Source organism: Idiotropiscis lumnitzeri, chromosome 1, assembly GCF_059441095.1.
Source record: "Idiotropiscis lumnitzeri isolate Australia: NSW breed Sydney's pygmy pipehorse chromosome 1, RoL_Ilum_1.0, whole genome shotgun sequence".
In the NCBI taxonomy this organism is placed as follows: Eukaryota; Metazoa; Chordata; class Actinopteri; order Syngnathiformes; family Syngnathidae; genus Idiotropiscis; species Idiotropiscis lumnitzeri.
The window spans coordinates 31,372,845-31,398,969 of record NC_142391.1 but is presented as its reverse complement, the minus strand read 5'-3'; the positions used below and the strand labels follow the sequence as shown (position 1 = coordinate 31,398,969).

The following is a 26,125-nucleotide window of genomic DNA, read 5'->3' as shown; positions in this document are numbered from 1 at the left end:
CATGTTGGCACAATTTGAGAAAAATGAAGCGGAGTTATCCCAATGGTGCAGGCAAGAGGAGGCCTGAGAAAAACATTTTATTTTCTTTCATCAAAACTACCAAAGGTTTCAATTTATGGTGACAATAGCAAGAGCCAGACATTTTTTTCCCAGTTGCAGTTGCACTGCTGTCAGTATCAGCTGAGGAAGATGCATGTATGACCATGGGAAAATGTCTCTCCCAGCCCGGGACCCCGTCATTCAGTCGTGACCCACTTTGCACATTTTCAAGGAACTGAGGAGTAAAGGCAAATGAATTATAAAAGCTGGACTTGTATGTTTGTTTTCAGAGCGCAGAGAACTGATGAGGAACATGACAAGTACATGTTTAAATCTATGAAATTATGCAAATGAGCCACATTTAATTCCATGGGGTTTATGTTTTTATTATTTATGTTTTTATTCACAATGTACATATCCGCATTCTAAAATCCTTGTCATATTTATTACACCTTGCCATCAAATGAGCAATAAATAATTTTTATTAAATTATTATTATTATTACTTGACTTTGACTTGACTGACCCACTTTTGGGTCCCTGCATTAGAGAATCACTGCAATAGCGGGTTAGTGGTGACAGGAAGCCATCTCTCACCCCGCCTTTGTTAGTACGCTCCAACGTTGGTACGCTTCCTGTATTAAGCTCCCTTTTCCTTCCTGCGGTTTTGTTTTTGCTTTCTCTTTCTTGAACCTTAACTCCTGTCTGTTTGGGCTCCTCCTCTCGCCGTTACAGGGCCCGCTGGAAGTGGCCCAGGTCTTCCTAAATGAGATCCCGGCGGACCCCAAGCTCTTCCGTCACCACAATAAACTGCGGCTGTGTTTCAAGGAGTTTATTATGAGGTAAGATATTGTCTGCAAAACCGTTATTCAGCTACTGAGCGACAAAATGAAACAAAGCATGCATCGTGTACAAAATACACATGTACTTTATACCCCCCCAAATATTTAAAAATTGAATTATTTTACCTTACCGCAACTTTACATGCAGCTTGAACATTAACACTGTTATTAGATCTAGGAAAATAAAGAACTGTAATCATAAGAAAATTAATTAATCATGAAGTTAGATGTTACCTCCAAACATCTAATTATATAATGATAATTTTCACACACGTAAAAGGAACCTAAGAACTGGAAAACCTAAAAGAACAACCATCATAACCTTCAGTGCACAATAGCAGAGATCGGGACCAAGCTCTGCGTGAATGGCAAAAAAAAAAAACACAAGTAATGGTCACACTGCGCAAATTGCCTCCATTAACATTTCAAACCACAAATATGCAACAAATAAATATCCAAAACACTTTGTCATTTAATCGCGTGTTACATCTTTACCCATGAGATCAGAGTTATAAAAAAAGAAAAACATGCCCTGGAAATACGCATATTCATGCAGTGAAGCCTCTCTGTAATTTAGGTTTACAACTCCGGCTAAACTTAGCCCCTACCTAATATTTCTTTCTTCTCACTTTTAGCATGGCAGCAGTTTGGTCTAAAGACAAAAGCACGAGTTAATCATCTGGTGCTTGAAAAACTGAGGTCTCTTTTTTTAGTATGATGACGGATCATCCCTTGAGAAAAGTGTCATGGAAGGGCCAAAGAAAAAGCAAAATGTGCAAAATGCGCAAACTGCGGTCACGTCGTCCGCTTGTCACGTTTGGTAATGAAAGCTGGTCATCTTTTGAAAAAAGTGTCATAGAAAGGACACGGAAAGCCAACGAAGAAGCAAAAAATGAATCCTCTGACATCCTGAACGGGGATTTGGCAATATTCGCTGTTTCCTGTCACTGTACAAGTGTCATTTTAAGGCAATTTATCCCAGAAGTCACCAAAACCGTACAAAGGATGCTATTAAAAGTTTTCCATCGATAACATACAGAACATGATCAATCTAGATGTTTCTGCTTAGACTTTTGAATGGTGAAAGTTCAGAAATGTCTGATAATCGCAGCTGATTGTTAAACTAATCACACAGGTTGGATGAATAGAAATGAACACGAGCACATTGTATCAAAGGGGCTGTTCTTCATTCCCCCTCCATGATAGCACAAGCTTTTATTCCTCATGTTATCACCAAGCTATTTTTCTTCCCATTCAAAGCGTCATTGTTCCCAAGGAATTCATTGTATTTTGAATAATTAAGACGATAATTCGAACCATCCTGCTCACAGAGTTGCGTCTGTTAGAGAGATTTGGGAGGAAGAAAAGTGTGCGTGTGTGTGTGCGTGGGTGTGGGGGTGTGTGTGGGGGTGCACGTGCGCGCGTGTGTCCTGCACTGCATGTGTATGTTCATCTGGCAAGGCACGGGTCCTTTTTGCCTCCAAAAGGTGGTTTTCATTTTCCAAACCCTCGCATGTCACATTCCGGTCTGCGCTGATTACTACAAGCAGGTTGGCAAATATTTACCGTAATTTCCGAAACGGTTCTTATTTTGGATCTGGGGGAACGGGGCCTTTGTGTGACAGCAGGGAAAATGTGAGTGTTTAGTTTTTCATCGTGACATATTAATTCTCAGCTTTCTTTTGCTCTTTTAGACGCAGCCCTGTAACAAATCAGCTTATGTTGTTTTTTTTTCCCCCCTCTGCGCTACATACAATTATAGCAAGCATTATTAAAAAGCGCCTGCATCGTGTCCCAGTGGTTGGCACGTCTTTCTCGCAGTTCTGAGGTTCAGGGTTCGAATGCTCTCCTGACGCTTGTGTGGGACTTCTCTGGGTGCCCTCACCTCTTCCCACATTCCCAAAACATTCATGTTCGGTTCATTCATCACTCTAAACCACAGGTGTCAAACTGCGCTCTTGAAGGGCCACGTTCGTGCATGTTTTAGATTGCAATGATCAGGATTGTTATCAGACAGCTTGCTGATGAGAGGATCATTTGAATCATGTGTATTGTTGGAGGGAAAAATATGCAGGATAGTGGCCCTCGAAGACCGGAGTTTAACACCTGTGCTCTAAATCAGCCATATATGTGAATGTATGCACCTTACAGATAGACAACCATTCACACCCACATGCTATTGACTGGCAAAAACTGCGGACTGGGAATCAAACCCGCACCGGGAGTAGCATGTACCATTGGACAGGCAGAAAGCTCAGTTATGTTTTTTCTCAAGCAAAGTGAAAGCCACATTACATTGCTGCAATCTATGTGTTGGGCACTTATTCTATATAGTGTATATATTATTTTTTCTATATTGTGCCGTATTTACTTTTAACCATATATATAGAAATAAGGTTAATATATTTTTTTGTGCGGCTGGAATGAATTAATTGCATTTCTATTAATTTCACTGGGAAACATTACCTCGGTTTGCGAATGTTTCAGTTTATGAAAGGAGTCAGGGAATGCAATCAAGTCTATCTATCTATTTATATGCCTTAAGAGGCGGGGCCTGGTCGGTTTGCATGTGAAATTAGCGGGCGAGTCTATGTGAGTTATGACTGACATCAGCTTCTGCGTGAGTGAGCTTGTTGTTGTGCTGTAAAAGCGCATCTGCGACTCTCCTTTCCCACATGGCATACTGATAAAAAAAAAAAAACTATTAAAAAGACAAAACCATTTTTATAAACTGCAGATTTTTGGAAAGGCAGCATCCAAGTGCTCATTTGAGCCCAGTCTGACGAAAATGTTTCAGTGAAGCCAGTATTTCACTGAGCGGCAAAGGTTTGTAGTTAATGTTGATTTTTCATCAGAGTTGGTTCAAGGTTGCAAACGGTCGCAAAGACGTTCGTTCTGCAGCAGTTTAAATGGTCACGAACAGTTTTTTCTTGTCACAAGGAAATTTTGAATGTTCAAATTGCGACAAGAAAAATTTTTGGTGAAGGTCTGGCAAACGTCTTGTTTGCAACCTTGAACAAACCCTGACCAAAAATCAGTCATTCGCAGATACTAGCAAACATTTGGCTCTCGGTGGCATATGGACTTAACGAGCGTAAACGTAAACTCCTGGTCCGGCTTACACGTCATCTTGGAAAATCCTTCCCTCTGGTCAAGCGTGCTCCTTGCCTTGACTATTTATTTACTGTTACCGTATAGTGTTACACACCAATGCATTTTCCATATCACCCACATTTGAAATTTAGGGATTAACTGAGACATGTGTTTGTAATCGCGGCGGTCTCCCTGATTTCCTGCAGACCCGTTTGTCGATGTGGAGGACCGTGGGCAGACCTCCTGAACTTGCTCACTGCCCCCGCTTGAGACTCTTTACCTTCTTATTATTACAATCTACCAGTGTTGCTCTTTCCTGCGCATAATTCTGTGTGTCAGCTTCTGCCCTGCAATTGATTACGTTGTTACATACTAGTGGATGGAAACATCTAACAGGCATGTCCCTTTTGAGACTGTTTGGCTTGCAAAGGACTGTTCATTTCTGTCAAATGGATGCAGGCTGCAGTTAGCATGAGGTTGGATTACCCATGGATTGGTTTGCTTAGAGTGACTGATGATGCTGTTCTTCGGTTTGCGGTCATTACATCATATGCAAAAGTGAATGAGAACCTCTCTTTAGAAAGTCCATTCAGTAAAGGGAATATGAGACAATACCAACCAGATGAATGAATATTGTAGCTATGCTGAATAGATCGTGCTGTACTGCTTTATGATTTTGCACCATCACACCAGAAAAGGTCTTGGATCCACTTTATTCCTACTCTTTTAATCCTTGCAGGTGTGGCGAGGCGGTTGAGAAGAACAAGCACTTAATCACATCGGACCAAAAGGAGTACCAGCAGGAGCTAAAGAAGAACTATAACCGCCTTCGCGAGAGCCTGAGGCCCATGCTGGAAAGAAAGATACCCGAGCTGTACAAGCCCATCATCAGGCCTCGGCTGGAGAACAGGTGAAGGCGCACATGAAAGTCATTCACTGTTGCCATTTTATGAAATAAATGTATTTGAAAACACTTTGACAACTGTACAAGCCCAACTTCCCAAACAAAATATCTCCAAACTATATTGCCACCAGAGAGACCAAATGTGCATTGTTTTGCAGCACGCATTACCAAAACATGTGCTGAACAGATTTGTTTTTCATAAATACACTAAAAACAAAACCTAAAACACATATATTTGCCTTACACTCTTGAATGCAAACACAACTGAATTTGGATTTTCGTTGTGAAATTTCATTAAAATAGGACCTGCATTTAAGTGGACAGCTTTTATTTTCATAATTATAGTGCATACTGTGAAGAGTGGACCACCAATACTCGTGGGATATTTTTTTTTATTTTTGATTGACATTTTCTTTCTTTGTGGTTGTATTTCTGTGTATATTAGAGCTCTATCTGATATTTTAAATTAATTTTTTCCCCTAAATTTTTAGGGGTTTATAAAAATAGATTTCCTGCATACATTCTACTCAAAGCATTTCAGTTGATGTCACGAAAGTCGCATAAGTGCATAAGTTGTAATATCCCCATCCACCATTAGATGGCAGACATGGCTTTATTGCACTAGCACTCAGGCTTTTACTGCCCTACACTACAATGTGAGTAAGGCTTGATATTTTTTTGCAGATTTGGAATGGCATCCAAGACCAACTCAGTACCTTAATAATATTAATATTTTGTCATACTTTTCGTAAAACAAAAAAAAATGCCTAAAATGAGTTCTTGCACTTAATGTTGGTTTGACGTTCAGCGGTTTTGTGCTGTCCTTGTATGGCACTTTTTATGCTCAAGAAGCCTTTATACTATATATATACCTGCGTAATTACTGAGCAGGTTTAAAGTATTTTTTAGATGTCCAACAGTCGGACCTATGCTTACTTGTATCGGTAGTGGGAGGGAAATGCTCAAATTTGGTATGCAAGTCCCTCTTACCGGGCGGCACGGTGACCCGACTGGTTAGCACGATGGCCTCATAGTGAGAGACAGCATTGGTCGTGGGTTCAATCCCGGCTCCGGCCATCCATGTGGAGTTTGCATGTTCTCCCCGTGCCTCCGTGGGTTTCCTCCGGGTACTCTGGTTTCCTCCCACATTCCAAAAACATGCATGGCAGGTCGATTGAACACTCTAAATTGCCCCTAGGTATGAGTGTGAGCGCGGATGGTTGTTCGTCTCTGTGTGCCCTGCAATTGGCTGGCAACCAGTTCAGGGTGTCCCCCGCCTACTGCCCGAAGATAGCTGGGATAGGTTCCAGCACCCCCCGCGACCCTAGTGAGGAGAAGCGGTACTGAAAATGGATGGATGCCCCTCTTACCTGTTGGTATTTCTTTGCAGGGATTCTTTCAAACGTCTGAGTTTCCGCAGAACTCAGGAGGAAGTTTCCTGAGAGGCCATGGCAGATCTGAAATACGATGCTTTGTGAAGAGGCTGAATAAGTTGTTGGCGGCAACCTCAGGACAACCCAGGACAGTTGATTCACAGTTCTAAAAAAAGACAACCAGCAGTGTTAATAATAATAATTCATGTTTGTCCATTGTATTGAGGCACAACTTGATGCACAGAGCCGTTCACTGTAACATATCCACATGTCCTAATGATGCTGCAAACATTTTGAGATGTTCTCCATTAGGTTCTTGCTGGCTCAGGACCTCATTTGTGTGCTAATAAAGCTGTCAGTGCGTGTGTTTGTTTGTGTTGGTATGGGTGTGGATGAATGATGGGGATGTGTCACTTACACACAGTAAATGATTCTGTTCTGTGTTAAAGGGCTTTCTAATCTGAGTATTAAACGTGCGATTTAGATATTTGTATGTTTGAATTTGAGGTTGATTTTTTTTTAATTATTATTATTTAAGTTATTTGGAGTTACCTGACAAGTTTGCATACAGTGGGTGGACTTCATACTATCTCGACCAAAGGTATGAGCCATGCCACAAAATAGTGTACAGATTTATGTGGAAAAAGTGCATTTTATTCTGTGGAACTCTATTTTGTAGTTAAGAGGCACATTGGTATTGATTAAAAATAGTAATAGTAAGGGGTTGGTACTGATTAATTAATGTGCATGGCAGTTTTACAGTGCCAAAACATTTTTTTTGATTAAGTTTTAGAGAGCAATAATTTCAAATGCCAATACAGTCTTTTATGTTTACTTTTTGTCACAACACATTCCAGGAGATACTTATACTAAATGGTCCCGTAAATATCGCATTTCACTTAAGATGTGTATGTGGTTCTTTATTTTTCTGCAGCTTGTTTACCCAAGGCACATCCGGTAAATTACAGATTTTTGTACTGTTTTGTAAACTTGGTAAATTGTTTACAGAGATTGCTGTATTAGATAAATTATATTTTGCAAACCAGTTTTGAGGCATACTAATATAAAAGATGGCATTGAAATGTATTATAATTGTAGCAAGACCACAACTTTAAAGATACATTCACAAGCAAGTGAGAACCAAGATACACAAAAATAAGCATGCTCAGTTTAGATTGATACTATCAGAAAGATTTATTAATTCATCAATACATATATAAGTGTTTTAAAACTGAACTGGGTAAAAGTGATCGAGGTTTATTGACAGATTTGTATTGTAGTATTGTAAATTTCAATCAAAACTTTGAAATGTCTTTGGAAACAACTCTTGTTCTTGTTACTAATAAATCTTACAGGTGTACCCAGGGACTGTATATATAGACATATGTTTTTTTTCCTTTTGAAAAAGTTATTTCAATTTTCTTTTTTTCCCCTATTTTTTACAATACATGTAACTTTAACTCCATGTTCTGTACATACTGGCAAAGCATCTGAATAAACAATACAATGTACACTTGTTTTCGCTTGTTACCTTTTTTAGAATGGCATCGTTATTATATTTAGTGTACGTTTATGAACATTAGGTTAGAAATAAACCAAGTAATTAAAAATACAATCAACGTTTCAAAGCATTTTATGTTGGCAGCATAATCTTTACGTCTAAGAACTGCGACGCCAGTAATTTGTAGTGTCTTTCCCTTCCCGGTTACCAGCATCAAAGCTTCCTCAAAGCAGCGACTATTTCTTATCTTAATTTAGAGAATATATTCCAGTTGATACATTCAAGTTATTCACACAGAAAAATATTGTCAACCGAAGCCGTTAAACAATTAAGAGACGTCTAGTGGTTAAAAGAACTACATTTCCCTACCGTCGCTTCGGTAAAGACGTCATCACATTTCGACAGAATTGGCGGTCTCGTGCGTCGGTGAGGTTTGACAGTTTCGTGTAAAGTCTCCTATCCAGTCATCCATTATATATACCGCTTCAACTCACTAGGATCGCGGGGGGTGTTGGAGCCTATCCCAACTATCTTCGGGCAGTAGGCGGGGTACACCCTGAATTGGTTGCCAACAGGGCATAAAGTCTCCTATTCTCTGGTAGTTTTTTTTTTATTTTGACTTTCGGGGATGAAATTGAAATAAACACGGTGTCGCGTTAGTCCGGCTTCTTGTCGCGGCTTAAATTCAGTCAGTCGACGCATGGAAAGCAAAGTTAGTGCGCGATTTGGAATAACTGCGCATGTGTTAAGTCTCATGTCTTTCTCAATGTAAAATGTGAGTTCAAGTGCATTTACTGTCACGCGAACGTTTGAACTGATATTTCTGGACTTTTTTTTTTATGTCATGGAGGTGCAAGAGGGGGAGTTAAATCCTCATACAGACGACCTTCCACTTTGTGCCAATACTAGCCACATTCTAGTCAAGCACTACGCTCTTGACCTAACTGTTCACTTTGACAGGGAAGTCATTAGTGGTAGTGTGGTTCTGTTCTTGGATCCTACTGCTTCCGGAGAGCCTGAGGAATATGATGGGAACCAAACCGCTTGTTTCGTAAACACAGAACAATGTTCAACTGATTTACCAGGGACCGGGACGGCTGGCTATCATATCAAGTCCTCACCTGAAGGTCATTTCATCTTAGTACTGGACTGCTGTGACTTAAATGTGTCAAATGTGGAGCCAGTGGACATCACGTCCTTGTTGGACGCCTTTCCCGGTGTGCGACCCCTTAACCTCATCCAAAAGCTGGTCTCGATGCCTTCTGTTCAGTGGAGGCGGCAGCAAGAGCTCTTCTCAGCTTGTGTCCGTGCCGCTAGTATTAAGCAGGATGGCGGCTCACTGCTTTTTCGCAATGACCGCTGGAGTCTGCAGGTGTGGAAGCTGGGGGTGTCCTCGCCACGGGAGTTCCCCCGGGCCCTCAGAATTTACTACGAGACGAGGCCTACTGGGGGCTCTGTGAGGTGGACCAAAGACCAGGACAACATGTAAGTCAAAGTGGACAATCTGATAATCCTGTGTTTCCCAACCTTTATTTATTGGGAAAAAAATCATGGCACACCATCAAACAGTATAGATGCTGAAATAATAATGATCACATCACATTTTACTCAGTGTGAAATCTGTCCTGTTTAGTTGAACACAAAGCCATTCTGTTTTATTAATGACAACAGGTGTATAACTGTCTTCTGCAACAATATTTTTCTGACAATTAAATAAGAAAAATGCAACATTGGATAATTTCCGAATTTGGTCTCTAAATCATTATTCATTCCAGGGCGTGTGTGTACACCGCTGGCTCACCCATCAACAACCGAGCCCTCTTCCCCTGCCAGGAGCCGCCTGTTGCCATGTCAACATGGCAGGCCAGGGTGCGGGCCCCCCGCGACTGTGTGGTCTTGATGAGCGGGGAGGAGCAGGTTGCGCCTACTGAGGATGGGGACACAAGTAAGGTTATGTTTCTAACTGTTATGTGAGAAAATGAATGAATGAACACTTGCCTTTTTAGTCTGTCATAGATGTTCTAAAGCTGCCTACTTTTTTCAGAGGTGTTGTGTTGAAAAAGACTTGACCTTTCATTAAAATCAAAATGCTAACATTGTATTTTATCATTATACTGACAAAAAAGTGTATTTTTACCCGGGTATATTATTCTGCATGATTGCAATATCACAACAGAGATGAGGCTTTCTGCTTTTCCCTTTTTGGGGTCGTCACAGTGAGTCACCCACGTTATGTTTGCCGGGTTTTTCCTACCTCAAATTGAGGCAGAGGTGGTAGTACCATCCAGACCATGCGTCATGATGTGCATGTGTTATGTAAATTCAACAGACTCACTTTCTTCTATATTGTGCATTTATTTAAACTATTTACATACACAAATCAAGTGTGAACTTTAAATTGAAAGTACACTTTATTCACATCTCGCTACCAGACATAAAGCATTTCAGCCTGTTTTTCATTCTGTAGACCCTCCTCATGCACTACCTGTAGAAAACGATATTTTTTTTAGTTTTTGTGACTTTATTAGTTGAGTGTTTTTAGGTACTACCATGTCTGCTTTGTGAATGGCTGTCAACTCACGTCTTTTTAATGTAGCAGCCTGTAGTTCGTTGATGGCGGCAATTGTTTGCTTTGTTGGGGCATATATATATATTTTTGCTTTCCTATATTTAAGAGCAGAGTGAATGGTTCAACTCTTGCAATTATAAGTATACTTTTTAGGAAAAAAGCCTCTGCCTTTTTTTTTTTTTTTTTTGATGAACACGTGTTACGCTATGTACTTTACCGTATTGTGCAGAGCAAATATTTTTTTTTGGCGGTACATCATAAAAAGTTTGTGAATGCCTGCTGTCGAAAACATCGGTGCTCAACCAGTAAAAAATGCCGCTTTTCCCTTGATTTCATGTCAACTCAGCAAGTAGGGCATTTTACAAGCCTTTGTCTCTGGTTTCCGTAGATTTGCTGTGGAACTACTACGTCACAATGCCCATGCCAGCCTCCACCTTCACCTTGGCAGTGGGTCGCTGGCAGCAAGTCCCTGCTCATCTTCTTCATGCGTGTGGAATAGAGGGGAGGGAAAGGAAGGATGATTTTGGGGAGTCCGTCCCCGTGTCCTCATGCGGAGGTTCAAGCAGGCTCCACACTGGCAGGTAGCGTGTATTTTATTTATTTTTATTTTTTTCTGTTTGCTTTTTATTTTGGCATGAGCTCCTCCTTTCCTGGCGTTATTAACCCGAGGTCGGCCTTTCCACATTCCATAACAAACGTTTCCCTTTTCATTCCCCCAAACATGGTGAGGTTTAGGCTGCAACAGCTCTCATTCTCAGACTTTTTATGATAAATACTGTACATCAAAGCGCTGCAAATTCCATACTCTGAATTCATTGCCGAGTACAAATTATCGTTGGAGTGCAAACAAGTGAAGCAGACACACATTTTTTTATGGATACAGTGAGTGACTGACTTGCAGGGCCCAGTTGGACTGGAGTCCCCAGTCTTCAGCCCTGCTGAGACTGCCAGTGACTTCCAGTAAGCCTCCTCCTCCCGCCCTGGTTTTCCTCCCATGGCAGTCCAGCCGTAGCCTGCCGCCGGCCTCAGGAATCTCCCATTACAAGGCAGGCCTTTATTTTCAGTGAATGGCTGGAAGGAAACTTGGACGCGGCTCGAAAACCCTTGGATACGGAGTCAGCACTGGTTGTTGCGTTTAGAAAGAATACGATTGCATAGTGACACCTTGATATTTTTAGGAGCGGTTTTGTATATAGTCCATATTTCCATGGATTTCATTCCCACGCTTAGAACAAAGAGACGGCACACATGGAATGAGTATTATACCTCACGCACACTGTGTGCCTCTCTATGGGAAAACCCATTAAAAGGCTTTTTATTAACCTTGGATTAAACTTGTCTTTTCCTTTTCAATGTGTTCCAAGGGAAGAGTGGACCGCCTGCTCGGGCTCATCCTCTCAGCACGAGAGCGTTTCTGTGCCCGACCATTCAGCCATGTTGGACGACGGCTTCCCTTGTTCCCATGGCGACTACCCTTGCCGGTTCATCGAGCGCGCCGTGAAGTCCCAGCGTGTGATCCCCCACCGTGTGTTTGCACCCGTCGGCCTACTGCAGAAGGCGCAGGTTGAGATCGTTCACACTTCGAATAATAATAATACAGAGTGCCAAAAATGATTACGTTTTTAGAGTTATCAGCCTCTCCGTTTATTTATTTATTTATTTATTTTTTACATTTATGTGTTTATTTATTTATTTAAAAAATGTGTTTTTATGTTGTGAGCTGAAATTTTACTTACTTTTTTTAAAATCAAGGGTTCTATGAAAGTGGATGCTGAGAAGATGCAGATGTTGTCTATTCTGCCATGTAGTGAATACTTCAAAAAGAAGTTGCTGAGTGCGCTCACTTCAAGCTGCTTATTGCCATGTCCCTGTTGAATTTCCTCTGAGACTAAACAAAGTTAATAACTTGTTTTTTATTAAACCAGTCCATATAACTTTGTTGATTTATCAAAGTCTGGTAGCATAATTCGAAAAACTAATCTGAAATGCTTTTAAAGGGCCAACAAAACTAGCATTATTGTTGCAGAATTTATGAACATTTAGACAACCAATATTCAAACACAAATGGTGCCACGTGCAAGAAGGCCAAATCAATACTTCAATCTTAGGACTTTTTTCCCTCAAACAGTATATTTTTTTTTTTTTTCACTGTTACATACTTTTAAGATTTCAACTTTTAAAAACAAATGTTTTTTTTCTCATAACACTTTTTGGGAAAAAAAATCTCTACTGGTATAATATATAATAATCATTTTTTCTCATATACTTTACAAACTTTTTTTCCTTCAAAGAATGACTTTTTTTCCCTTTTGTCATAAAATCACACCCAATTTTGTAGGAAAAAAAATACCAAACTTGGCCGTAACGTACAGAGGTGATATCGAACTCAACTCCCGATAGTTTACGTTCTCAGGTAAATACTTGCATGGAAACGGGACTTTTGAACCTTCAGTTAACAATGCATTGAATGTTTATTTTTTTTTTCCCCCCATCATGATAAAAAAAAATTGCCCGTCAACAGTGATGTAATTCCTTCCTACCTGTCCAGATGTTCTACCAATGCCCAGTGTGCTTTCGCACGCATGCTCCCACCACTGATAGTGAGGTGGGTTAACGTTACGTTTGGGGTTAGAGTTAGAGTTAGGCTGTCAAATCATCTTCCAATAGGAAGTTCGGCACGGGCGGGTCAATTTGGCAGAACATCGTAATGGAACGAGGAAATGATGAAAGGCACTTAATGTCCCTTGTTTCATACTGTCTTTGTTGAATAAATATCTTCATTTTTAAACCACTTATTTCTTATAGAAAGTGTTGCTATTTGGGCTCACATCTGTGTTTTTGCTATGCTAAAGACACTTGTTGATGTCCTCATTGTAGGGCAGAATCCTCGCCCTGTTGCCGCGATGTTTAGCCGCAGCCCAGGCAGTTCTTGGAGTTCATCCCTTCCCCCGCCTTGATGTTCTCATCGTGCCAGCAGGGTTTTCCAGTCTGGGCATGGCCAGGTACAAACACAAACACGGTGGAGAGCTGGTTAGTTATAGTCTGGTGGGATTTGGTAGTGGCTGTGGTCAATAGCAAATATAGGCTGACTCTGTTTATTAAAAATCGTTGTACTGTATTCGCCGGAGCAATGGTCAAGCAGGACTTATAAATTCTCAGATGAAATGTTTTGAGGTGTTTTCGGCTTTTTGGAAGACACAAGCTGTAATTTTCATATAGCAATGAAAACATTGAGTTTGGCTGCCGCACTGTTGACGCTTTAATCTGCTGCCTGGGCTCCACTTCACTTGTTTCTGGAGTGTGAGTCATGGCCTGTTTTGCATGTAAGCCCCCCCACCAATCATCTTTTAGAGGTCCTTATTGAATTGTAGGGTCCAAGTGCAACTCCCCATTAGTTATCTCATCTTACGCAATGGGGCCTTCACCTCCTTCCTTAAAAACTGGACGCAGGCTCTCCTCATCGTCCCCAAACATACCCCATCTGCAAAAAGCTCTCATCATAACCTCCGGTAATTCCTCTCAGTCCCCCCCTCTCCACTCCCAAGTAGTGGTTCAGGTGGTCTCCAGGTTCTCCTCTCAAACTGCCAGATTTGTGTTGATGTGTTTGCGTGCAGTGTAAGCAAAGGTCTGCCTGTTGATGTGTGGGGGCAGAGATGCAGCAAGACTCCTTCACGGGCCTCCGCAAAGTAGATAAATCTGCTTTTATGCATATCTTCATGCCGTCACCATACCCTGACCTCTTCACCCTCTACCCACTCTGTTTTTGTTTTCATTTCTTCTAAAGGGAAACGTTGATATTTTTGTTGTTGTTTTTGTTTCACTCCCCCCCGAAAGAGTATTTGTGATCATTTAGCCTTTTTTTATTTTAAATTTCTCAGACATTTTCTACTTAAGTGTTTTTTTCTGAACATATATTGTAACATTACAACCCTTTTCTTAAAAATTCTGACACATTACTTTATTTTCATAATATTATGACCTTTAATCACTAAAAAAATCAGTCATATTTTAGTCAGTTTTATTTGTAAGATGGACTTTATGTTTTGAAAAAAAATCAGTTTGTTTTAATACTGAAATAAATATTGTTTATGCATCACGTGTCTGTAAGATCGATGTGGCAAAATTGTAAACATCAGATTTGTACTTCCCGATTCTTTGTTTTCCTTTATTTTGTTCGCGTGTATAGTGCCTAAAAAATGATGTATTACTTCTAAGATAATAATTTTTTTTCTCATAACTTAATGGCCTTTCATAATGCTATTTTAAACATTAAAATACTTAATTTTTTGAAGAAGAAATATGTAATTTGTTGGAAATATATGCCATTTTTTTGTATGTATGACTGCAATTGAATTTCTCTTGAAAAAAAATTAATATTTTTCATGACATAAATGGCTGACGAAATATGCGCATCCCTAACTCCCTAAAGCGACAATACAATCAAAGCCTTGCTGGTCGTCGGAAGAATGTAGCTAAAGTTGAAGCGGGATTTAATGACCGTTACCATTCTGGCCGTGACTTTGTTGATAAAGGAAAGTAATTTGGTGTGTTCAGTCAACTTTGTCTATGTCTCTGTTATTTTATTCCCTTGCAAGACTGGACGTGAGCTCATCGCCGCAAATGTCTGCTCAGTGCGTCATGCCCCCAGATTAGCTTCTCTCGCAAATATTTAGAGAGCATCAGGGTCACTGCCTGGGCCACATCTCAACTTTGCACATTTATTACGCCAAATTTCCCCCTGAATGCCCTTTGATCGGCAGCCCTCATCTTGTAAAATTCTTTTTCTGTGCTACATTTATTTTTGAAAGAACATCAAGTTTATGCACTCAGACAGCTCTTCAGTGGCTTTAGCCTGATGTTTTCAGGTCCTCAAGAGGATAGCTCGCCGGTACTTTCACACCGCATTGCTGCAAATAGTGGCCTCCACTTTAATAGGTGTCTCTGTTGAGTAAAAATAAGCACCTCACTCCAAATAAGTTCCTCAGGGAAAAATTGTGGTGATACTTGATTGTGTGAGCGCTATGTCACTGTTGAACCCGTTTGAACTCTTATCCTAACTAAAACCGCAACATTTACTGTCCTTTTTCTGACGATTTGCGTTCCAGTCACTTCTGTTCTCAATCAGCAGTCTATCTAGTGGTTAACACATCTGTGTCCAGGTTCTGAGGTTCAGGGTTTGAATCTTTGCCTTCCTGTGTGGAGTTTGAACGCATTCCCTGTGTTTGTGTGTGTGGGTTTTCTCCTGGTACGTTGACTTTGGCCCACATTCAAAAAAACATGTGCTGTACGTTAGATGAGATTCAACAGGCGTACTCACCACCATGCATCCCAAGCATAATTATCTGTGGATAAATGGAGTTAAAATATCGTTAGAAAAAATCTTTGTTTAAAGAATGTGTTTGCCCACTATGAAACTCCTTGCCTTGCCTAATGTGTGCTTGATCTTTTCTGCAGTTGGCCAAATCAACAGCGCTTCCCACTAATGAGGAAATACGCTACTTCCCTCCCTTGTATGCCAGCTAAAAGTTAATTCACAACAGGGGGACAAGATTTAAGGACTTCATCAAGCTTGCGACAGCACCTTCATTGACTCCCTATAAAACTCTGCACGGGTCTGAACTCGGTCATCTCACTTGAATCCTCCCTTCGCCGCGGGTGGTTTAGGTCCCAAGTTGCCCACGCACGTCACGGTGGGGAGTTATGCTTTCAGAAGGTGGGGCGGTTACCCAAAATGGAAGATTGAGACGGAGAAGAGACACCGAAGCAGTCTTCGCAACAGGCCAGTGGACCCCCGGGATGTGGGAGAGGATGTGCGGATTATTCCCAGCAACAAAAGCCATTAGCCTCTGGAAGGACTTCAGAGACGGGCGCTATTTAATCTGGAAATAGGGAGGCATGTGGGAAAGGCTTGGGAATGGGCCAAGTGCCGATTTTGTGCAGTGGCCCGGTGGAAACAGCAGGAGTGCAGGGCCCTGTGGCAGGCAGGCATGAAGCTGTTGTAGTGTGATTCAGAGGAAAGGGGGAGGCGGAGGATTCACAGTGGTGTGAAGTTTTTATACCCAGATACACAGTGGGAGGGCAGGAAACGCAAGATTAAGAAGTCAAGTAAGGGCAGGTCTGCATTCTGAGACTGCCACACTGAGTAGTCTCAACACACACACACACACAATTATGTGTGAACAAGGCTTACGCAAATATAGGCATGATGCCAGTCAGCACTTTATGGAATTTGCAGATTTTAGGTGCTTTTATGTAACTATGAGAAGCGTCCCCCCAACACCCTCCATCCTAAGCGCCATGTTCTTTGGCTGCAGAAATTCTTTCAAGGTTTTTCTCTGTGAAAGACAATTTGACACCGGAAAGCGAGCACTAATGCCCGAGATGGCTCAGGTAGAAAGGGGAAAACAGTTGAAAGTTGAAGTCAAGTCAAAAGTTGTCTTTATCTAATATGTTCTCTAATGCTCCACTAGTCTTAACATGTCATTCTCATCAATAATGCGTTTATGGAATATGAATTAAGCTTCAAAATGTATCAGTTTTTTTATCCATTTGTGGGAGTCGGACATTTTGCCAGTTGCTGTCAACTAAAAATGACATCATGGTTGTTCAGGGCTCAGGTAATGACCAATCACGGCTCAGCTTGTGTACGTCACATGATCACATTCAGAAAACAGGTGAGCTGTGATTGATTGACTCATAATGCTGTGGTCTGGGGTGTGTTAAGATTATCTTTTTGTTCCCAGATCCACTCAGAAATGCTCGGTGTTGACAAAACTAAATGCTAAATGTGTTTAATTTTTACGAGTGTGGTCAAAATCACCAATAATGCTCCCGACAACAACTGTGTGCTAATGGGTACTTTATACATCATAGAATAACAATTGTCATGACACTTTACAAGAATTTTGTTTTTTTTTCAACTGTCATAACACTTGCTTTCTGCTGCTTGTTGAAGCGTAGATAATGGTGAGTGAGTAATTTGTTCTTATTTGTTTCTGTCGGTCTTGTGTGTGTGTGTACATTGTTGGTATGCAGTGGTGTCTAAATAATTTTGTTCCCGATTTATTCTTTAAATAACAATGCCTATTGCCATCTTCATTTGCTTCTTCTCCTTCCACTTCTACCTCACTTTCTTTGTCTTTTCTGGGAGTGTGGATACCCCGTGGCACGACGCTGACTCTTCTCAGTTCAGTGATGTTGCTTTGACAGACATCTGGTTTGGGGGAGGTGATTCACGATTGTCAGTGGAGCGATAGGTACAGTATGTGTGTGGCATACTTTGTTGGTCATCTCAAGCACAGCACACGTTATAAAAGTGGTAAGCACACACTTGCCGAGTTTTTCTTTTTTCTTCCCTGCATCATGTGGGGTCGCGCACATTTCAAATCAGCTTTTTATCTTTTTGTTCGCAATAGATTTTCTTCAATGCTTTGTCGTGGGGAGGTGCATGGGCCAAGTAAAAAAAAAAAATCCATTGAATTTCGCCGCCCAAAATAATGCAGATTTGAATTAGTCATTTGAACGTCACAGTCTGCTTGAATTGGGCCTAAATGTGTCTGTGACCTTAAGCACTACATCGAGCAGACATGCCTGCTTTGTGCAACTCTATCACGCGGCATGTCAGAATTGTTCAGCCTTGGAAGAAATCTACATTCTGTTAAGTGGCTGACCTATCGGTCGCTGATTGTGCTGTAGTTCACTCTCCTGACTTCCGTGCAGGCAGTGTGGGTTCATAGCCTTTGTGTCTGTCTGTTGACCATGCAGAAGTAACTTTGGTCCTGAAATTGAAGTTTTGAATAAATCACCTGCTGTGTTTTGATCCTGATTATCATGTGAAGTTTGTGTGTTTCTCTGACTTTTCACTTTCAGTCTGGTCTTCATGGACGTTGATGGTCGCCTATTTTCCTCAGGGCTCATTTTGTGAAGTATTCAACTTGGAAACAAAATGTATTACCCAGTGAAGATGTGTAATAAAAGTACACGAGAAAGACAGCGTGTGAGTGTAATTCCATTGCCTCACGGCCAAACACTTTGAATTATGAAAATTTAAATTTTAGCATACAATTGTGTCAAGACGTCATCCTGTTTTGAGTCCTGCAACAATCATACGTGCTTGCCAATATGGACTTTATGTGAATTAACGATTAATAGTTTTGGTCATTTTTTTTCAACTGAATATCTTTGTATGAAGGTAGTGAAGCTTTTCAAGTGTAAAAATAATGTTGTCCAAGTCACAATATCGTCGTTAAATATACAGTATGATGTATAGTCACTGTGAACTCACACTCAAGTCACCAGAAGAAGGGTTAATATAGTGTTGAAATCTCGTCGTCGCGTCTCTACGTCATTTACTTCCGGCTGGGAGTGACAGGAAGGGCACTGCGTTTCCTCTGCCCTCTTTGAAGCTGCGGTCTGTGCCTGCTGGACACGTCGTAGCCATCAGATATGAGCGTGGCTTCGCAGCGAGGCCAAACGAGGACATGCCAGCGAGAGTGGTAATCCCCCCCCAACAATCTTTTGTTGAGAAATGACATAAGTGTTGAAATGGACCTTTTTTAGTGGCATGGGTGATGAGGGTGTTATGTTTCACTGCTGACACACGGATTCCTGTGCTTGTCTTGGTATGAATGCATCCATTGTTCGCGTAATGGTCACGATATGTCTTCCGGGATGATGTCAGGCAAACACACATATGTCATTGTCATGTTGTTTTCAAACAGGCAAACGGGAGGTGAGCCTACATTCTTGATAGTGGACTGATAAGTTTGTGTGTGTGTCCCGTGAGTCTCATAGACCACATTGGATATATTCCTAATGCTCTTCTTCTTTTTTTTGGATTCCTTTTAAGCCTTTCAGCTGATAGGTGGTTGTCTGAACAAAATTGGGTAAAAAGGATCATGGACCTTCCTTCTCCTTGCAGTGCAGTGGCCATATAGCTGTCAAAATGGGGAAATTATGCCATGGTGTATACCTCTTGACCTTACTAAGTGGCACCGGAGGATTTTCAGCTTGACTTCAGTTGACTACATCCCATGTTTATGGTCTAAAAGGAAGTAACATTGGTCCCATTTCGGAGGAAGTTACTCGCCGGGCTGCCTGAGGCTCTTTGCACCCCGCTGGATGCTATCCAGCTGCCACGTTGCCCTTTCGTGCAGCGACACCTTTTTAAACTTTTATTGGACTGAGCCCATGATTGCTTGATTTTTGTGGTCATCCAGTAATTACAAGAACGGTACTTTTACGATCAGATCCGTAGATACCTTAAGTGAACATTTAACATCAACAACAATCCAGCAAACACTTTTTTTTCCCTAGCAAGTGATGACAAGACAACCATGCCCAGTCACATAAAGATGCTAAAAATATGTGAAATTATTATAATTTCTGGACTACAAAGCACACCTGATTAAGAGCTTGAACCATTCCATTTAGCAATAAAGACAAATATGTACATCCATAAATTCTTCTAATTTCTAAGATTCTAATAAATTCATTTTTTTCTTGAATTATTATTTTTTTTTTAATCAATGAAAATCCAACCTTTAATTCAAGTGCCTTTATTCAGTGGGGAAAAAATCCCATGTTAAGAAATAATTATTTGATGTTAAATCATGTGTGCCATGTGTTCATAGTTTGTACAACCTTTACTAACAAAACTGCACAGAATCTTCTATCATGTTTTACAAAATTGGACAATACAAAAAGAGGGATGATGGACCATTCCTCTTTCCATAGTCTCTTTAAATCATCCGGCCACTTTGTCCTTACCTCTGCACTCTCCTCTTTAGCCCCCAACCCAGGTTGGGGTTGAGGTCTGGGGACTGGGATGGCCATGGGACAAGCTTGATTCTGTGTCTGGTGAACCATGTCTACAATTTTGAAGCCCTTTGGTAATAGTGGAATTTTTGTCACTTCTCCAAACTGTTAGGGTCCACGGACATACTTAAGCAATAGTTTTGTTTCTTTTGTAAAAATTTGTAAATTAACCACACTGGATTTGAAGCTGCAGGATTCAAAGTAGCATTTTATAGTTGAGAAATTGTGGTATATAAGGTATTTGCACAGCTGGGCACTTGACCCTTTCTTGACGGTCAGTCCCTGCACTCCGGCCACGATCTCTGTAACGTTCCGGCCTCGACCCTCTGGCCGTATTCATAAAAAATTGTCCTCCGAACCTGTCCTTGATATTTTTGCAGTACAGTGGCTCCATGCTACCAACAATGAATGCTAGTTGAAGCAGATCACGGCCATTTAAAGCACAAATAACACCTATAGCGTGCCGTTCTTTGTTCCTGTGCTATCCCCCCACATCTTGCCCTTGTTCTCTCCTCTTCATCGCGTCTCAAAGGATTTCCTGCCTTTTTGCTCTCCTCTCCAGCTCAATCTGTGTGGTAACTCTAGAAGTGTGCGACGGTCTTTGCTTTTCAGGAGCGACTTGGGAGGTATTGTGTAAGGAAGGTGTGAGTGGGTTTTCTTTTTTGCATGGGAGGGTGACATCTGCTAATCAAGTAGTTAAGGATGAGTTGTTTTTTTTTTCTTCCCACACTAAGTGGTTGTTCTCCGTTTCTGTAGTGCCATAAAGGCAACGTGACAGGATGAAAAGGCAGCTCCGCATGCCTGCACAGGGACAGAGGATGGAGGAGTGCCCATGTGCACACTTTAAAGTGATTACAAGTAGTTAGGACGTTTTGGGAGAGCTTTTTTATTCCTGTAACCTTTGTTCCCACTGTCCTAGGGAACGTAGCTCACAAATTCAAAGTGTTGGCATTGGATCCTTTCGCCGGCATTTTTCCATGCTCTGGCTGGCTCAGCATTTTCAACACTATATGCGGCTATACCTTCTCTTGACTCATGGAACCATTTGCTTTAAACTAGATCTTGAAACTATAATATATCTGGATACATTATTTATTGTTGTCGGGAGATGATGTATATCAGGATATAAAATGTTGTCCACATCGCACGACTCTACATGGGAGGGATATTGATCTGTTCGTCAATAGGTCGTGCACGAGCTGTTTCTTTGGCCCGCATCTCTGTAGCTTTGCGATCTTTTTCATTTTGCTAACCTTTTTACTTTTTACTGTCCTGGGAAACGTAACTCCCAGAGCCAACGTGTTGGCACCTGATCTTTAATCCAGTATTTCCCATTCTTCTCAATAGCCCAGCGTTTTACATATGCAGTGAAATAGAACTCCGCACTCCGATTCAAACCGAGCAATTTTATTTCGGTCGACAGGCGCGGCTGACACGCTTTGTCGTGAAAATGTGTGAATATTTCTCCACGGCACGAATCAACGAACGATTTATTTTTGATAGTTTAAGGATTTTATGAGCAATTGTAAAAGTGTATTTGCAGCATTACTCAAAATTATAGCTACTCTTCAATTTGCTTTTTTTCTTTTTCCTCCCCCTTGCCCCTGGAAGCGACATCCTCTATACGCCTCCAGCGTGATCAATGATCGGATAACCGAGATGTGTTGCACTGAACTGCCCTCGGATGTGAACCTGCCGGCAACAGCTGGCATCTCGTGCTGCAAGCAACAGTAAAGCAGACACACTGTGCTATAACTCTGGATTAAAGGCCATGGCAAGACAGGCCTGTCCCTGCACACCCATTCCCCTAACTAATGGATGAGTCCACAGAACCCATTGCAAGAAGTGATGGATGGATCCATTGTGCAGCGTAGGGGACACGGCTGCTCTTGATTCGTATCCTGAGCTTTGTGTGTGTGTGTGCGTGTTTGTGTGGAACCTTGAGGCTGAAGGTAATTTCATCTGTCTGTGCAAAGCCAGACGCTTTAATGGGTGTGGGACCTCTGTGAAACAAAGTGCTGTGAAAAGCTATGCTGTAATATTTTCCTCTTCCCTCCCGATGCTCGCAGCCTGAGGGAGAGTGCTGCGCTCCAAGTCCTAACCGTGCTACAAGGCTTGCTTTCCATACATTTTGCTGTCTGTCGACACAAAAAGCAAATATATAACATCACAGATGATCTGGCTAACAATTAGTTAACGGAACAGGGGGTCCTCCGCCTCCAATGACCCTGAATGACGTTTTGAGCTTATAGATGGCAAGCAATGGACAGCAAGCAAGCAATAGTCATTTTGGTGATGAAGTCACCCGGCACAAGAAGGCACACGAATTGTCGTACTTACTGTACTTACTTTTTTCAAGTTGTGTAATTAAAGCCTAGATGTGTTTAACTGTAATCACACGCTTGAGAAAAACAGCCCTCAAACCCAGAATTCTGCCACCAATGTGCTTCTCTATAGATTTTAGGACTGTCACGAACAAGGTGAAACGTTTAGAAACGATTATCCTCTCGATTATTACTCGAGTAAACAGCTCTGCATTACAGTAATTACATGAAACCATTTATTTTTTTTCCTTTTCGGTCTAAATTGGACTGTCAAATCAGTGCTGTTTTTAAATTCACTTTATTTCCTCTTGGGCAGCTGACGAAGTAAGGTAAAGCCTCTCCTTTCTCAACAGTTACTTCTTTACATCTCGGCTGGATTACTGTAAGCACTTTATTTTGGAGTCACCGAGCCCTCCCTCAAGCGTCTCCAATTGGTCCAAAATGCTACGGCCCGCCTCTTAATTGTTGCACGTGAGAGGGACTCCAATTCTGGTCTCCTTTCACTGGCTCTCTGTACGTTTTAGAGTTAGTTTTAAGACACTTCTCCTTGTTTTCAGATCTTTAAATGTTCTCACGCTCCTTAGTTCTCTGAGCTCCTACACACCTACCTTGTGCTTCAGGTCTGTGGACCAGATGCTAGGTGAGATACCGAGGTCTAAGTGCATTTTGCCAGCCCTTCCCTTTGGAGTGACCTTCCATTAAATGTTAGGCAAGCCCCCTCTAGACGCGTTTTTATTCTTTGCCTTTTGACTCAACATGAAACTCGGCATTGCTCTATTGTTTATGTTGGTGTCTGCTGTATTTGTGTTAGTATTGATTGATGAATTCATTAATTGGACAATAATTATCAATTGCTAATATTTTTCTGAATATGTATTGTGAATTTACTGTGTTCTCTGTCTTTATTGTATAATTGATTTTTACTCCACGTAACAACACTTTGCATGCAGGGACGGTTGTTTTAAGGTGCTATATAAAGTTGGCCCTTGGCATCTTCATGTGTCATAAGGTCCATTCAAAAACACATAAGTTCATTCCAGGTGTGGCAATTATGGTTTTCAAAGATTAGGTATGGTATTCTTTTTGAGAAGAGCTGTGTTGCGTTTGCGCCAAACATCCATCACACCTTTTGGAATTATTTGGAATGTCAACCTTGGTTTCATCGGACCAAACACATTTTCCCACATGAGTTCTGGAAGGATTTCAGGTATTTTTTTTTTCTTTTTAAAATCGGGCGTATCACCTTAGATCATAGCCCAGTTTCTGATGAAGTTAGTTTGTTTTCATGTGTACCAAACAGCCAGTACTTACCACACTGTTGTTGCCAGCTAGTTGGCAGAATCCCTGACCAGTCCATTTTATCATGTTTTTATGAATTTTGGAGTGACATCGAATACTCGGTAATGTCACAATTGTGCCATATTTTCTCCTCTTGACTGATACCTTTGAACAATGAGAAGCTGTGGAAGCTCTCTGCTGACCTTGACTTTTGGTGTGAGATGTGACACAAACACATCCTACTACCCTGATATGCTTTTTAGAATTGAAAGATTTTGTGAAAAAAAAAAAATGTTTTTCACAATTTTCTTGGATATTGTCTTGGAAGCCCTGACAGAAAATTATGAATATGCACTTATAGATAGAAAGGCACATAGAGAGATGGATATCGGCAGTGTCCATCATCATGGGTGCAGCGCTACCATATTGCTCTGCTAATGTGCAGTTATGAGCTCAATGTAACACCAAAGTTTTTTTTTTTAACGATTTCCTACTATAGTCTCTTGAGATGATGCAGCCAGCGCACTTTCACAGTCTAGCACCTCACAGCCTTGTTCCCTGGCGTTGCATAACAAAGGAACAACATTCTGTTTATTACCTACTATTAGAAATATGTTTTCCGCCTCAACTTTTTCTTTGAAGCATCGGTGGAAGCCAAATGGGGGATATCCTTAGTGCTGCTCAATGCCTGATGGGTTTTGCATGCAAATTGATCCCTGAAGGCAAGACTGTACGTTGCGACTGATGGGCGGGTAGGTGTTAAAGCCAGACAAAATCAGATTTGACCTCCTGGACTATGCGCTTCACATGCATCACATGATATGGTCCGTTTAATTACAACCTTATCGTCTGCTCCAGGATGCTGGTTGACATAAGAATTTCAACACCATTTTCCCAATAGCAAACAATGGAACAGTCCATATTTTATCTGATGCGCTTATCCTCACAGTCCTGAATTGTGGACGTATAGCAACAAATTCTTTTTTGCTATCTCAGTTTTCCCAATTTTGAACATGAGTCACTCATTTTCCAATATATTAGAACAGAACCCCTTTATTCACCGCAACAAATATCCAACATAATAGCCAATTTAGAGTGTTCAATGTGAGGTGGATGTGCTACCTCATTTCATATACTTGGCAATTTAATATTAGTATTTTAAATCAATTTTGGTGATGTTACTAACACTGTTTTTTTGAGTTCTTATTTTTGTTCAATTTAAACTGGTGGCTGCAGTGGCCAGTCAAGTACGAAAGGGATGATAACTGTGTGTGTCAAGGAGGTTAGTTAGTTATTCAAGTAAACACAGCTGGCTTTGTGGTGTACTTTTTATTCTGGTTATTATTGTACTGTTATTATTATTGATGTTTGTCACTTTAGCCATATTGTTATCGACCAAGAAGGACAGAGACCCCTGTAATCGGTATGCTTTAGATTTCCACTGATATTGTGTCCCAAGCGATCGGTTAATCTCTTGCCTTGACCTGTGTATCACCCATGCAAATGAGTATGACGCTGCCTCGTTGATACTGATGGGAAATACGTTCACTAGAACGGTATTTCAATTAAATTGATTTTAAGCAAAAGAGCGTGAAAGCACATAACCAATTTGTTTAGATCGGTGACATGAACAAACCCAAAAAGAATGGCCCCCACACCGGCTCATAAATATCCTCTGATAATGGAGCGTGCCGCGAGTGACAAGCAGTCATTTAGGACAGGCAGTCGTTTAACAGATGTGTTGTCCTGTCGCAGCATCTACGTGACTGTGCAGCTGAAACGACGGCGGGCGACAGAATCGGAGCAGACGTCCAGCTCGCCAGTCTGAGTGTTCGTAATGTTTTCAATCTATGCCGTAGCATCGCTCCCAACACGCAAACGCACACGCACAAACTCACTGACATTCCTCTGGCATGACATCAGATTTTGAATGAATGGCATAGTATTGTTTTACTGTTAAGAGACGACGGCTCGGCTATCACCATCCAGCTGATATGGATTAGAAATGGCTTTACCCAAGTGTGTGACTGTTTGTGTGTGCGTGTGCGTGAGGAGTTGTGCATGACAGGTCTTGTTGTTGTTTTCCTTGGAAAGCCTACATACGGTTGCTGGGCCTCATCAGTTTATGACCCGTGTGGATGCCATCCATGTGATAAAAAGCTGACCTGCTTAGTGTCACCTTCCACATGCATGATTGCGCTTTTGATGTTAAGCACTTGACAGCAACCAAAAACTGCAGTGTGACTTTAACACTAAGTTATTTCAACATGGAGCCTTTTTTGGGGTTTTGTTTAGAAAAACGGAGACGCTGCTGATTTGATCCTCTTAGCCACGGATGATCTGGGATATCTGCTGTTTATTTCTAGACTGTGATGCGATGCAGGCTA

General features: G+C 41.2%; 2 protein-coding genes across 5 annotated transcripts in view; both read left to right on the top strand.

The window, feature by feature from the left end:
- dock8 (dedicator of cytokinesis 8) overlaps window positions 1–7,755 on the top strand; it is a 69,619-nt gene extending 61,864 nt beyond the window's left edge. For all 3 annotated transcript variants that reach the window (XM_088295154.1, XM_088295145.1, XM_088295162.1), the window contains 3 exons: window positions 774–880; window positions 4,713–4,883; window positions 6,268–7,755. In XM_088295154.1, coding sequence (XP_088151280.1) covers window positions 774–880; window positions 4,713–4,883; window positions 6,268–6,319 — 330 coding nt within the window. In that variant the 3' untranslated portion in view covers window positions 6,320–7,755. The remainder of the gene's footprint in view (window positions 1–773; window positions 881–4,712; window positions 4,884–6,267) is intronic.
- A 388-nt stretch (window positions 7,756–8,143) lies between these two features.
- aopep (aminopeptidase O (putative)) overlaps window positions 8,144–26,125 on the top strand; it is an 81,732-nt gene continuing 63,750 nt past the window's right edge. For both annotated transcript variants that reach the window (XM_088295123.1, XM_088295114.1), the window contains exons 1-5: window positions 8,144–9,236; window positions 9,527–9,696; window positions 10,709–10,901; window positions 11,685–11,883; window positions 13,198–13,322. In XM_088295123.1, coding sequence (XP_088151249.1) covers window positions 8,596–9,236; window positions 9,527–9,696; window positions 10,709–10,901; window positions 11,685–11,883; window positions 13,198–13,322 — 1,328 coding nt within the window. In that variant the 5' untranslated portion in view covers window positions 8,144–8,595. The remainder of the gene's footprint in view (window positions 9,237–9,526; window positions 9,697–10,708; window positions 10,902–11,684; window positions 11,884–13,197; window positions 13,323–26,125) is intronic.